Below are 14814 nucleotides of genomic sequence, written 5' to 3'. Positions count from 1 at the left end.
CTTTCCCATCTGTTCCCCCCCTTCTTTTTCATTGCTCCTGACAGGATGCTATTAGGGATATATTGTTACTGGTTTATGTCTGAACCCCGTGTCCATAAACTTCTCTTAAATCAGTGGGAGTTTTATGCTCATTCCTGAAGACTGGATTTTGTTCCTTGTGTGAATGGAAGTTTTAGCTATTGCTTGGAGGACAATGTAGTTAAATGCGTGGACTGGTACCTGCTGAATGAGTCTCTTCTCCCTGGGATATATTCTGGCACTGAGGGTTAGTAGAAAATAGATGTTGAACTTAAGGTCTGTTTTCAAGCCTGGTCTTCTGCGATCCTGCTGTGGTGAAGCCTTTTGCAGTGAGGTAACATCCATATAAAGCAGCAAAATCTTCCTGTGGCTATGTTTAAATTGCATTTCAGTGCTATCTCTGTCTGCAGATGTACAGTTTCCAAATAAATTAACCTTGGTTGTATATTCTGAAACAGCAAAGCTGGAATCAGTGAGATGTTTGAAGGACACCAGGGACCAATCACAGGTATCAACTGCCATGCAGCAGTTGGACCTGTAGACTTCTCACATCTTTTTGTCACCTCTTCTTTTGACTGGACAGTAAAGCTTTGGACAACTAAGGTAACTTAGATAGTTCAGTGGTTTTCTTCGTAGCCCTTGACACAAGGTGGTGCTATAATGTAAGCTACTGAAGGCAGTTCATTAACCTGAAGTCAAATCCTGTGAAGCCCTGAGGTTCTTAGCTGCAGTCCTGCAAAGAGGAGGCAGCTGATGAGCAAAACTACAGTTAACAACATAAAGCTTTGCTTTCAGCTTGTGCATCATTTGTATACTTCTGATCCATTCTTTTCACCCTTTTGCCCTTTGTTATCAACAATGATTACAATGTAATCAAATGTAAATCATGTTGTAAAGTCAGTTGCTTCATATATTCATAAGGCAAATGTTTTGCTACAATTTTTGTGGAGGACTAAGGGACAGCATCAAAACTGGTGTCAGTTAAACTTCATGAGGCTCACAATTGAAATATGTCATTCCCATTGCCAAAATTACTTCTTTGTCAGTTTGATGCCCTGAAGAATGCAAAGCAGAGGAAGCAGAGTTAGAATCTCCCAGTAATAGTCTGAAGTGCTGTCAGTGAATTATCACTGGCTTGATTTACAAGATTCTTAATGTGTTAAATTTACAGTCTTTTAAAATGTTGTCTTGCTATTGATTGTTTTACAGTAGCAGCCAGCAAAAGGGCTGCATGCTTTGGAAAGCATGCCTTTAATAATAGCATTAATTTTGGGCTGGTTTCTGCAGAGGCATTTTTTTAAAGCAAGTCAAAATGTGAATTACTTTTTAGTTATATTGAAGTTCTCTATTTTGGTTTGCCCTTTAGCTTTATAATTTTGAATTGCAGGTTTTGGGTATTGCATTTTCATCTTTGCTTTTTTTCAGAATAACAAACCTCTCTACTCCTTTGAAGACAACTCAGATTATGTTTATGATGTGATGTGGTCTCCAACTCACCCTGCCTTGTTTGCCTGTGTGGATGGGATGGGCAGACTTGACCTGTGGAATCTCAACAATGATACTGAGGTGAGGAAGTCAGGTTAACAGTCAAATGTAGCTGGAAAACTGTTTGTACACTTAAAAAGAAGGCAAGAGTTTACCATAGTGTTTTGGTTTGGTTTTTTGTTGTTCTTAGATATTCTATAGTTCAAGTAGCTTCTGTGTAATAGACCGCATTCTTTGATTACAGGGTTGCAACTCAGATGACTCCTTATAATGAATAACAGCAATAATTGTTTTACCTGTGACAAGAGTGCAAAACGTCTACTGGTGTAACACTGATCCATGTTGTGAAAGTGATTATAGATCTCCCACCCTGTGACCTTGTCAGCCTATAGCTTAACAGTGTGAACAAACCTGTTACCACACCCCACTGTTGTTCCTATTGCCACGGTAATACTGCAGTGAAGGTGTCATTTGTTTCTCAACTTAGAGAATTGAATGTTTGGTTTTCCAGCATGAGTTATGAACTTCATTATAGTATAAGTCTTTTCCAAGACTTGTTGGAGGTAGGTCAGAGGAAAAACCCGACAGATACTTAGTACTTAAATTTCACCTTCTTAAAACTACATATAGAAGAAAGTTGTAGAACATATGCCAGCCCCTGGCTTCAAATTGGAATTACCTGGTTCTAGCCTTTTGGACAGGACTTGACATGCTAAAACACCTGATTTCATCCCTGCCCTCTGTCATAATCTTTCTTGAGATCCCAGGGCTCCTTGTTGTTGACTTCAGTGCATGTCTGTGCCTCCTCTCTCGCAGGAAGAGTGCGGATGTGCTTTTTGATAGAGTACATTTGAACTTTGGCCAAGGGACAGAAACTGTGTTGTTTTAGTCATGTCACTGAGTCTTTGTATGGTGTGCAGTCTCTGATCTGCCTACTGCACATCAGTTGAAGCGCTGGGAACTTCTTTTGATACAGCACAGAGGGAGTAGGTGTGTTCTGTAATCTACAGCTTATGAAACCTGATGCATTTTTAGCAATGTGTTTGAAATCCACATAGGTACCAACTGCAAGCATCACTGTGGAGGGCAATCCTGCTCTGAACCGTGTGAGATGGACACATTCTGGGAGAGAGATTGCTGTAGGTGATTCAGAGGGACAAATAGTTATATATGATGTGGGAGAGGTATGTATACCATGTATTGTGCAAAGTATATTGAGTTTCTTTGTCCTTTACTTAGCAACTTGCTTTTCACTTTTTTTCTCCTGTCATTACAGGAATCACTTTTAGGTTTAATTTTTGTTTTCAAATTAATGATTCCTTTTAGGGTGTTCTAGCATAACTTTTTAGTGTGCTGTCACTCTGTTAAAAAGGAAAAACATTACTGTAAGGCTGGCAAAATAAGATGAAAGAACCAGTGGTTTTGTTTGTAGAGACTTTGTCTTCTTTGTAACTGTGGCACATGTGAATTGTGACTGCAGTGGAGCAGTGTTGATTTTGTTCCTACAGGGAAGCTGTTGCTATTGCAAGTATGTGTACTGCAGTAGTACAAAACTGATTGATGGGCTGAGGATATAGCATTAGCTTTCAGTTTTGGAGGCAGTCTCTCAGATGGAGGTGTATAGCCCAAGTTTGTAATAATATCATTATATACTTAAATGTAGGATTCTCAAATTCTGCTTGTTTTATTAGTTAGAGCTATTGATGGTCAGACTGTTTTAAAAAGTGACACAAAATCAAGGTAAGCTTTTCTATGAGAACCTCTTCTGACTATTACTTAAGTGCTCTGCCGTTCAAAGTGAGCTCAGATTTATTTATCATTAGGTCTAAATAACACTCTCTTTGTCCACAGCAAATTGCTGTTCCTCGTGGTGATGAGTGGACTCGCTTTGGTCGGACGCTGGCAGAAATAAACGCCAACAGAGCTGACGCAGAAGAGGAAGCTGCGACCCGAATCCCGGCCTAGAGCTGGGAAATAGGCAGCACTGGTAGATTTGTGAATGATTTTGATGCAAATCCTAAAAGTGCAAGCATGTGTCGGTTCAAATCATAGCTTAAGGGAGGAATGTATGGATTCAACTATGGACTTTGAAAACATGTTAAGATCACTGAAAATCAGATCTTGCATTGTCACTTTTTATATATAAATTACAAGCACATTCTTGGATTTGTGTAACTTTTAATACAGTTAACTTTGACTTTGCAAGGAACTTACTTTGCTGAAACACTAACCTGGTATAAATTTGCTACTTGGCTTCTGAAAATTCCAGTCTGAAACAGTATCTTTCTGAAAAGTAGAAGTTCTGTTCCTAAAACTTTCTGTATTACACAGACTAACCTTCATTAGGTAGTAAATGTCTGAAGCATTCTTTAATGAACTCCTCAAACTACCCATGGATATGCATGCCTATGTTCCAAGTAAATGTCATTGTTCATATATAGATAAGCCTCAGACTCTGGTAGTGGGTAATATATGTGAATAAAACTTGTCTGTAGTTACAAACTTACTTGATAATCCACCCTGAATTAATGAAATACATATTTAATACCAAGTTCTTTTTGTCTGAATTGGTGCATTAAAAGGTGAGATTGATTCATAAATAAATACGAGAACTTGTCAGCTGCCCTGATCTCTAATCTGTGTCCCTGCAGTAGTTTAAAGTTTCTGGGAGCTGCTCCTTTTGTTTTACTATACACATTACAGAATTCTTTTCTACCCTCAACCTCCACTTCCTACCAAAACCATTGGCCAATAGGAAAAAGGCTATTGTCAAATTTTTCTTTTCCAAAGGATAAGGAACTAGATTTTTACTTAAGATTTTTTTCATTGATTTTTAACATTTTTGTTGAAAACAAACTTTGTAATGGCTTCAAACAGAATGGTTGCAATTTCTGTTAAGGGTTAATTTTTTTCTTTCTTAGCACATTATAAAGTTTTCCATCAAGACTGGTTGCAGTGGGGATGGGGGCCTGTTGTTTGCTTTTGGGTTGGTTTTGGTGGTTTGGGGGTTTTTAATGAATATTCTGAGTTGTAATAATTATATTCTAAACCAGTATTGATGCCTTTAACTTAGGATTCTACATTTGTTTCTGCCGTTCTTAAATCTGCTACAAGTTTATTGTTTTCTCAGAAGAGATGGTTTTATATGCTTAAAAATAGGAAATAGGCTTATATTTATTGATCAGCTTTATGTCCAGAAGTATTCTCCTTGTTTCTTCATTGTTTGTATTTTAACTTTTCTGTTTTGTTTGGATTTTTTTTCTGTTTCTCCTCCTCTCAGTTCTGTTATGAGGAGTTTATAGAGACATAGGCAGAAGGAACAGCAGTTCTGTCTTCAGGAGGGTTTTTTTTTTTTTTCAGTGGGTCTGAAAGTGAAATGTGTTCAGGCTTCCATTGGTGTTGGTGTGTTAAAAATGTCTGTGTCCCTCCCCTTTCCCATGCAGTCAGGCTGCTTGGTTTGCAGATATTTACCCTGCATGTTTTCTTCAACCTTACAACAGCAGCTCTGTTCAGTTGAGAAGCGTGTGAACTACATAAAGAACAGGCACATCATGTGATGGTTTGTACCCTTTGGGCACAAGAATTCTTAGTGAGCAGAGTGTCTGTTTTCATGATGTTTTTGGGGGGAGGGGGTGCTTGGGATTTTGGTCAGTCACAAAGTAGTGCTGCAAAATAATATATTGGCTGTGCTCATCTAGGTTCTGTATCCTCTTACACTTACAATCCAGCACATGGCATTTTAATTCCTTTGCTGTAACTAGCACTGGAGTGCATTCCTGCAAAGGCTGTGTCCTGTCCTGTACATTCAGTAAGTGGGCACATCTGCTCTTTAATCTGTGGAAGTTGTCCTACTGGACAGGTTGTCCTACTGGACAGGTTTCTCTAAACTCAAAGAAGTGAACTGACGTAAGTGGTTTTAAATGTTTTATTGTCACGATTGTTAACAAAACGCCTTCAAAACATCTGTACATTTCAAACTATTTTGAACTGCAATACCCATTATATAAATGTACGTGTATAGATGCCCTGATGTCTCTGTACAAAGATGTACAATATGTACAGTAACATTAAATGCAAGCTGTGCAAGGCAAAGTCTAGGCTACAGCTTCATGCCACCGGTTAAAACAAGGCATAGAACCACAGCTTCAATCAGTTCCTTGTGTGTAAATAAATAAATGCAGGTATGTATGAATATTAGAAAGGAGCAGTTAGATTTGCAAGCTCAGTTCAGCTAGAACACATGCAGCTGACTGGGAAAAATACAGTAGTACTCTCGTGAACTCTTTCCACCGCATCACTTCGTTAGGTTGAAACATCTTTTCAGGATTCAGCTGCTACTTTTTGCTTGAACTGAGGTGATGCCAGGAGCTCGAAACTTTGGAAGATATAAACCAAATTTATTTTCTATACCAGCAAATGTAGCTGTAGCAAGTCTATATCCGCCTATATGTGCAGGGTTTACAGGAGGAAGATCTGAAATTCGAGTTTTTGGGGCAGCTTCTGATCCAGCAGGTTTGCTGTTTGAACAAAGAAAAAGAAAAAAAGCCTTTTTGTTATGAAATCTAGACTAAGAAATAACTGTAAATAAAGTTACTCAGGCTTAAATACTTCAGTCTTTTGTCTGAGTATGGAAGACTGTTAAAGCTGACCTTAATTAACTCTGATAGTGAAGTGGAAGTCAGACCACTACTTAATTTTAAATCAACCCCAGAACTGAAGTTACAGTTTTACTGATAGTTTTGTAAATTCTTTTAACTTCCAGTGCCACGAGGAAAATGGACAAAACTATCTTGCTGCAATGGAAATACAAATTAGTGTATTGAAATAAATATGAAATGGCTCTTTATTTCCTCATCTGTTTAGAAGGAGCATGCAAGTTTCCCTCAATTTTATAAAAGGGGGGGGGGGATTTTTTAAATGGTGCAATTTTAAGTACAGGTGCTCAAAGTTAATGGGTCCCATGCATGAAAAAAATAGTTTTGTTTTTTTAAATTTGGTAGTTGTTTTGTGCAAGCTAAATAGCAAATAGTTGACTTACAGGCCTCCAAAATCAACATATAACCATCTCTGCAGAAGTTCGTAAGTGACCAAAGTAACACCAAACTGGGGTGAAGATCTGAACACGCGAGCTGTTAAATATTACAAATCACAGTGTTAAATGAAAGAATTTCTCAGGAGAGAAGCTAAACATTTTTAACAAGGTGTTATGTTTTTCACAATCAGACCTTGTAAATGCTGCTCTAATTTGAGTCCTTAACAAAGCAAGTGCTAATTTGTAGGTTTGGGGTCAGCCTTAATATTGAGAGTCCGTTTCTCACCTCCAGCTCCCTTCCACAAAGCCGAAGGGCCTTCTTCCCTCAGAATCTTCCTAAAGCAGTCGATAACTCCACTGTATGTTGTCTGACCAGCGCGAGCTGCCACTTGCAGTCTTGTCTTGATGACATCAGCAGGGGTTACCAAAGAAGCAGCAGGCACACCTTTTAGAAGAAAACCACATTTAATTTGCACAAAGGATCTTGTAAAAGATGAAACACTTCTAACTGAAAAATACAACTGCAAACTTTCAGATTTTTACAAGGGTTAGACGTTACCAGAAATGCAGGTTCTGACTCTTGATGCTCATATACACTGTTGTGCTTGGTATAGTTTTGTGTTTCTTTTAAAGGCTATAACTGACAGTAAAGAGAATAAACTATCAACAACAAATCTCTCAGCATCTTCTAGTGGTCTGGCATTAACAGTAGTTTAAAACAAGATAAAAGAGGCTATATATGTAATATATAAAAATTAGTTATGCAGCCTTACTGCATTTATTAATACTCTACAACATATTTTACAAGTTACTTAGATGATTGATTTGGGAATTGAATGCTATGCATTCGTTTGTTAAGGGTGCTAATGAGAAAACTACTACTTAAAACACCTATTCTACAGAAACATGTCTGTACTGCTGTTTGGATTGTTCTGTAGGAGAATAGATGCTGCTTACTTCAGTAGGCAAGCCATAAAAAGACTGAGGACAACGAAGGTGTTTTACAAGTCTGCTTAGTACCAACAGCATGATGGAAGAACAAATCTCTACTTCCAAGGCACCACTCTTGGCTTTCCAGCCAAAGGAAAGGAGAAGGTTTTCATAAATGTACTCCACAGTATATAACTGTGTTATCTGAGAGATTTCTGAATACTTGTGAATACTGTAAAAATTTCATCCCCTTAAAAAAGATGAACCATCTTCTGACTTAGAATTCTGAAATTAATTTAGACTTCTGTTGAACTTTTACAGTTTGTTAATATTGAATTAAAAATTTTAACAAGTCACTGACTTGCATAGGTGATGATAAACTCTGAAGTGTCACTGACCAAGTCAGGAGGTTTTAAAAGAAAACAGAAGCACTGTGGTTAACCCTACAAGCACACACTAATAGCAACCATAAGCAGATTTCCCTATGCAGGCAGATCCGTTCAGACTGTATTCTTTGGCTGCGCACGCGTAACAGGAATAGAGTGAGCAAGTGGGAATTTGAAATCTGCAATTCAGAAAGGCAGATTCCTGTACATACTCTAAAACTAGGCCTGCAAGATTTACACACATTTTTAATAGAGTTCATCACTTAGTATGAGCAACATAGAAACACCAATCAAATGGAGAGAAGCTGTAAAGGTTGCAGTCTAAAAATAAAGTCTTGTATGAGACACAAGTTAGTGATATACTAAAAGATACATATGAGTATTGTACGAGTACAGGAAGCTAAATAATTTTCCACTTTTGGCAGCTTTGCACTACTGAAGAATAAGCAGGGCTACAAACACTCATTTCCTAGCTGGTCTCCTTTCCCTCTGGCACAGAGGAGGTGCAGCCAAGCTCTGTATCTAGTCCAGTGTGGGAAATGCTCTTCACACACAGGTGTTTGTGACTGATGTGTTTATAGTGACTCCTTATGATTGTAACAAGTAACAAAGGGTCTTGCTCAGCCCAAGGGTTTTTCTAAACTGCAGATTCCAACACTGAATCGTTCACAATGGAGAGGCTGTGTGCAGATACCTGGTTTTCATCCACCTAGCTCATTCTTGGCAGTGCAGAACCTGGTGATCTCTGGCTGCATGTTTAAATATCCACCACTGCAGTTCCTACAGCTTCTATTTTTATACCCCTTGCCATTCAGTAAAAAACTTTTTATTACAGCTGCATATTGTCTTCATACTAAACTTGTTTGAGAAGCCTTAAAATATTTTAAATTTGAGAGTATGATACTTTAACTTCAGCTTCTTTACAAACTAATGCCATATTTTTAGCAAATAGATTTGAAAAAAGTTTCTTTTAGTTATTCTAGAATCCCAAACTAGGTAAGCAATTTTCTTCCGAGCTCTTATGATCTCTCATTTTATGTTCATCAAAGATTCAAATTAGCCTTCAACTCTGAGAGCTCAGTAACAAGTAAAACCCCATTGAGACAGACAGATCAAATTTGACTACAAGTTGCTGAGCTGCATTACGCTGTTTATCCACATTATGCAAATGTAATTAGCTCTCATCAAAATTACATCGCCTCCCACTAAGGATAACAGTGATCAAATTTAGATTAAATCACATACAATGGTACAGTGCCCTTCCTTTATATGGGGCTACTGAATGAATATTAAATGTTACTCACTAAAGAATAAAAAAATTACTTTTGGAAAACATTCTGCAATATTACCTGCAATGGCTCCAGCTGCAAGGAGATTAAGCCCTCCCACATGGCCACTTTCATCAGCAAACATCAGTTTACTATGAGCATAAACCGGAAAGTAGATTGCAGAAAAGGGAATGTCTCTGAGGAAACACGCTTTGGCACCCTGACACAGAGAAAAGAAACATAATGCAAATAAATTCTGCAGATAGGGCTAAAATTCATATCCAGCAAGCAGCCTGAACCCAGAAAGCACAAACTCTTTTTATCTGCCACATAAATAACACAGAAAATAAAATGTCTCAGGAAACAGAAGATACGGGGAATTTGAAAATAAGAATAAAGTACATCTAAAGCAAGTGTCTGGAATCAGGAAGATTGTAAGCCATACATGACCTCAATCCTGACATCAGTACCTAGGATAAATACTTTTTACACATTATGTGTGTCCAAAGGCAATGAAGTGACAAAGATCAGTCCCTTACATCTTGCTGACAACAACCCACAGCCAGGGAAGCAGCAAGACAAGTCCCTGCAGGCCATTCTTTCCACCAAACACAAAAGCACTTTTAAAATACTAGCGAGGACTGTAAGACCTCACACTGGTCATCATCTGGTTGACCAAAGAAGCTGCACTGGAAAGGTAACAAAAAGAGAAAAAAAAAGCTGTGAAATGGGCACAGTTTAGTAAGGAAATGCAATGGTCATGAATCTCATCTACTGAATTCAAAACAAAACCCTTCAACTCTGGAAGTAAACGTGCACATTTTCATAGTATTATTGCAGGTCTATGGACAAATCACATAAAGCAATGTTTTGTAAGTGCACAGCTAATAGAACTGCTGAATTTACGTGTTACCCCTTGCACTGGCAGAACATACAGGAAGAAACACTCTTCCTTGTTTAAGAAAACTAATAGCTTCTGCTCCATTACATCTGATCTGTAATGATGGCAGTAAGTACACCTGCAGGGAAGGAATCTGTTGACTGGCATTCTGCTGAAGTACCATACAGTATGGGCTTTTTTCAGTGGAATTTATTGACAAATCCCACCACTTAACTTCTTAAAAATCTGAATCCTACTAAACTCCACTACTGTTTCACTGCCATCAAATTATTAAGACAAAGAGAATATCCTGCTGGAAAGATAACAATAGAGATAACAGAGATTCAAAATAAATGTAAGAAAAACGCACAGGGAAAGCTAGAGAAACTTCTCAAAAAACCCCACCAAAGGAAATGATCAGTGCCAGGAGCCAGCAGGTCTGCAATACAGGACTCCCTGTAGCTTGGCATAAAAGCCCAAAGGATAGAATGGGGGAGTATTTTTTTGTATCCCACTGCCATTAATTTAGAAGTGAGTTTCTTCAGTTTTCCACTGTGGGGCTGCCCTGCAGGAAGAGATTGGTTTTAAATTCAAAAGATGTCTTTGTTTTTAACAATTTTTGTTTCAACAATACAAAAGTTTAGCATAAAACGATGGAGCCACTCCAAGCAGAAGCACGTACCTTATAAAGACCAAGAAAGCCCAGATCTTTTATAACAGAGAGGGCACTGACTCTGGGTCCTGTAGTAATTTCTCCTGCTACCTGCAACCGAATCTTTACAATTTCCAGAGGATTAGTGAAGATGACCTGGGAAGCTCCTGCCTGCAAACCCAAAGAAAAAGAAAGTAAATTGCATTACAAGAGCATGTGGTGATGTACTGACTTTTGCAAGGTGCTGAGGGCCTGCACTTCTCACTGCTTTGGCTGATATTCTCATGTAAAAATATATGAGAGATATTTAATAAAGCACCAGTGTGGAAGTTAAAAGCCCCAGGTCAGAAATCATGCGTTTGTACAAAATAAATTTTTACATTTACATGTTTATAGTTCACAGAGGTGGATTAATTCAGTTTCTCTCTTCTCCCTGACATCATTTTCTAGAAGTCGTGGCTCTGTTTAACTGTCTATTAGGTATTACAGGAAATACTAAACTAAAATAATCATTAGACTTATGCTACTAGAGCATCAAACACACATAAAGAAGACCTTATGTTTATTCAATAATAATCCATCACAAATGTGTAGACATGCCATTTGCATTTAGAAGTGATACTGTTTAAAAGGTAAATTTGCATGTAATGGTGTAATTTTAAATTATTAGAAAAGGTGTTTGGAGTTTTGTTTAGCAGTCTTTAATCGTCCTAAGTGGAAACAAAATATGAAATTTAAATAGGAAGAATAACATTTCAAAATAGATAGAAAGAGAAGCCATATCTTTGAGCTGAGCATGACAGAATTTACTTGGAGGAAATACTCTGTTAGCAGCACTGAAGGACTACCTTGCAAACTTCCTGGCAAGAGTGTTGAAAAGCTGCTTCTGATTCTGCACTTTAACCAAAGACTTTCAAAGAACTGTGTTTCAGGTTTGAGAGGGATTCAGTCTGACAGTTCAGTTTCAGAGACACGTAAACCTATTTAAAATGACATGTTTAGATTTCTCCCTGGTTTGCTGTAGGTACTACCATTCACTTCTGAAGAAGTACGTGGTTCATCACCAAACAGCTAGATTTTACTAAGCTTCTCCCCCTTTCTCCCTAAGCCACCCTTTTTCATTTAAAAATTAAACCCACTTCCTTAAAATTTATGGCATATAACCACTTGAATACAGCCAACTTTAAAAAGCATTTCTTCCACAATATAAAAGCTCATCTTAATTCTCATCTGTCCCTCTAATCCATCAAATTTCAGTGAAATAACCAAATGCACACCATCTGCAATTAAAACTTTTTACCACTTCCAAGTTGCCCAGGAAAGAAACCATTCTTGTAGTGTTGGGGGGATGTGTGTCCATGCAGATGTGTGGTGAAGTAAAATCAATAGCTGATACTCCAAGACAGCATGCACAGTGCTCTCTGCTAATTGATTCAGAACTAATGAACACTAATCCTTTCTGCCTTAGAACAATCTTCCTCTCTCCAGCAGCAGGCACAATAAACTGGAGATTAGCCCTGAAGCTAGGGCTAGGAGCTTCAGGGCTAGCCCTGAAGCTAGGAGTTGGTAACCTGAATTATTCTAGACTAGAGACAAAAGAGCATTGCAAACCTCATCAGCTCTTGCTGGGACCAAGCCCTTCAGTACTATCCATGGGATGGGCTCAGGAAGCATCGACATCTCCACTGGCCACGTGTCTGGTACCTCACTGAGCTGTTCCTGGGCCCACTGCCCGCCTGTTACTGCAAACCACATTTATTACTCCACTCATTATTGGCACCGTTACAGCTTTACTGAGGCACATTGACCCAAACAGTGAGAGATCAACCCTCGCTTTTATTAATCATCTCCACTGTAGCAGTAACTGTCTTTAACATTTTCACTCAAATTATCAGTCTGTATTGTTGATCTTAATTTTATTCCCTCACTTCACTTCTCAGAAATACAGCCTACATTTTTGTGGACATTTATTGCAACCATCAGGAAGTTCACTAGAACTCCCAGACCAGCCAAAATGATTCCCATTTTCTCTGTTCCTTGGACTTACTGCATGGTGTTAACTCAGTTATGTGACACCACTCATGTCCAAAGGCATTCTTCAGTCTCTCTTTCCTTCTCATCTCACCTTTTCCTTCCCAGGTCACACACACCCACACATGCAAGATGAGAGGGGCTGCCTTGCTAGACAAAGTTCCAATCTAAATACAATTTATAAAATTTGCATCTGGCAAGTTCTGTTAAACAACCTAATTTTTTTGTTTGTATTGCATTAAACAGAAAACCAATTTCAAATGTTTAGCATTTCCCTACATAATTTTAAAAAATAATTTTGGTAGATAAAATGTTAAGCAGCATGTTCTGACTATATAATACAATGGTCCACACAAAAAAATTCAAATAACTTTAAACTGCAACACTAGGCTAGAAATTCACTCTTTCTAGACAATTACCAGCTATCTGCCTCTTAAATATGCATTATTTGTTTACATGCATATGTGAAATTCCATTTTTCATTTTTAATGTTAAAAATTAGAACATCCTGCAGAGCAGCCAAAATAACTTTTCCTATTTGCCTAACAGCCACCATAGAAACACAAATAGGCCAATTTGTAAACGTTTCTATTTTCTACTCGGAATTCAATCTTCCAGCAATTAACATTTTCCTCTCCTAGGTGCACAACTGCCTACCTTTCTGTCAAAATCAGCAACAGCCCTCTTCTGATACAGAAAGGAAAAGAGAGGACTCTTAACACATTTTAATAATTTAGCAGCAACACTAATTATATATACGATGTTACAAATTCTATATAATTAATACAGAATTACGTATTCCAACAATATTAAAATATGGTTTGATTATTGGGTTATTGAGCAAAATAAAATATAAGGAAACCTCTGTGCTTATATTATCAGTAGAAAACCAATTGAAAAGCTCTTTAGTTACATCAACACTTTGAACATTGAGTATTTACAGTGTTGACAAACTTCTCAACAGGCAGATTTCTCAAAAAGAGCTGTAACTATCTGGATACCCAGTTAAATACTCCCTATGAGCAACATGTACTTCTAACCAAGTCTTGACTTATTATACTGTTGTACTTGGAGCTCAGCACACTTTTGTGCCCAGCAGTGATTTGATTCACATGAAGAGGAGCGCTGTGTTCAGGGGAGTTGCACGAATGAGTTGGGTCCTTCAGCATCACAAGTACACATAAGACAAGCATTGACTTTAATACAGAACATGTAACACAAGAAAACTCACTTTTTCACCGTGTATTTTTTAAAGAATGTATGCAAGGGTTGCTTTTTGTTAGTTTGTGGTTTCTTTTTAAGTAAAAGGTGGACTATCTATCTGACAAATAACATGCGAGGTGGAGGAGAGCGCTGCCTTGGGGAGCAGAAGAAGATGCAGAGGAGAGTGACACAAAGGATCTCCAAATAAAAATGAACTGGAAGCATGCAGGGTTGCAACACAAATCTCCATGCTCCTGTACAAATCACTGGCAATCAGTGTCATTCTTCTTCAAAGTATCTTACTTCAGCTGTCAGCTGTGTATGTTAAATACATGTGCACGTGTACATTCACACAGAGGTATACGTTGCACTCCTTGAATTTCTTTTGGAGATGGTGCACTAAATCTAGATTCCCCCCCTCATAAAAACCTCTCTTCACACATAAATTGCAACAGACACTTTAAAAAAGGTTGACAAATTTGTTTCAGAATGGAGGTTATTCATACACATCAAAAATACCAGTAATAAAAGCTTCTACTTAACCTTAATGTCATGTAAAATAACTCTACAAGGAGCAAATGAAGGAACTAAATCTGACAGCAAAGGTTATGAAAGAAAAGATGTAGTTTGAGATCCCACAGCAAACGCCCCATGACATGCCAAAGGCTGAAGGAAATACACAAATGACCCTGCAACATGAGACCTCTTGCCCTTTCCAATTCCACCCCAGAGGCATATGCTACAAAGGGGGAGAGGCCTATTTCAAGCCCTTCCTTCCTTCCTTCCTTTTTGAACCCACCACATCCTGGACTACAGCTATGTCCCATACAAGCAGCTGAAATAAGATGTTACTTAAACCAGACTTGTTTAAAAACAACAAAAAAACTTGCACTTCTTTCTCAAGGCAAAGCTGTCATTTTTCATGAACC

General features: G+C 38.0%; 2 protein-coding genes across 12 annotated transcripts in view; one reads left to right on the top strand and one right to left on the bottom strand.

The window, feature by feature from the left end:
- DYNC1I2 (dynein cytoplasmic 1 intermediate chain 2) overlaps positions 1-4132 on the top strand; it is a 28578-nt gene extending 24446 nt beyond the window's left edge. For 8 of the 9 annotated variants that reach the window (XM_032692583.1, XM_032692587.1, XM_032692584.1 and 5 more), the window contains 4 exons: positions 477-621; positions 1444-1584; positions 2562-2687; positions 3355-4127. In XM_032692583.1, coding sequence (XP_032548474.1) covers positions 477-621; positions 1444-1584; positions 2562-2687; positions 3355-3468 — 526 coding nt within the window. In that variant the 3' untranslated portion in view covers positions 3469-4127. Of the gene's footprint in view, positions 1-476; positions 622-1443; positions 1585-2561; positions 2688-3354 lie in introns of all 9 variants that reach the window. The other variant, XM_032692589.1, reaches the window with a different exon arrangement.
- Positions 4133-5417: 1285 nt separating this feature from the next.
- The window catches only part of SLC25A12 (solute carrier family 25 member 12), a 48790-nt gene continuing 39393 nt past the window's right edge, over positions 5418-14814 (bottom strand). For all 3 annotated transcript variants that reach the window (XM_032692577.1, XM_032692578.1, XM_032692579.1), the window contains 5 exons: positions 10682-10822; positions 9201-9339; positions 6822-6980; positions 6542-6632; positions 5418-6020 (listed from right to left, as the gene is read on the bottom strand). In XM_032692577.1, the coding sequence (XP_032548468.1) occupies positions 5831-6020; positions 6542-6632; positions 6822-6980; positions 9201-9339; positions 10682-10822 (720 nt within the window). In that variant the 3' untranslated portion in view covers positions 5418-5830. The remainder of the gene's footprint in view (positions 6021-6541; positions 6633-6821; positions 6981-9200; positions 9340-10681; positions 10823-14814) is intronic.

This window comes from Chiroxiphia lanceolata, chromosome 7 (assembly GCF_009829145.1).
Source record: "Chiroxiphia lanceolata isolate bChiLan1 chromosome 7, bChiLan1.pri, whole genome shotgun sequence".
In the NCBI taxonomy this organism is placed as follows: domain Eukaryota; kingdom Metazoa; phylum Chordata; class Aves; order Passeriformes; family Pipridae; genus Chiroxiphia; species Chiroxiphia lanceolata.
This window is presented reverse-complemented; position numbering and strand designations above follow the sequence as displayed.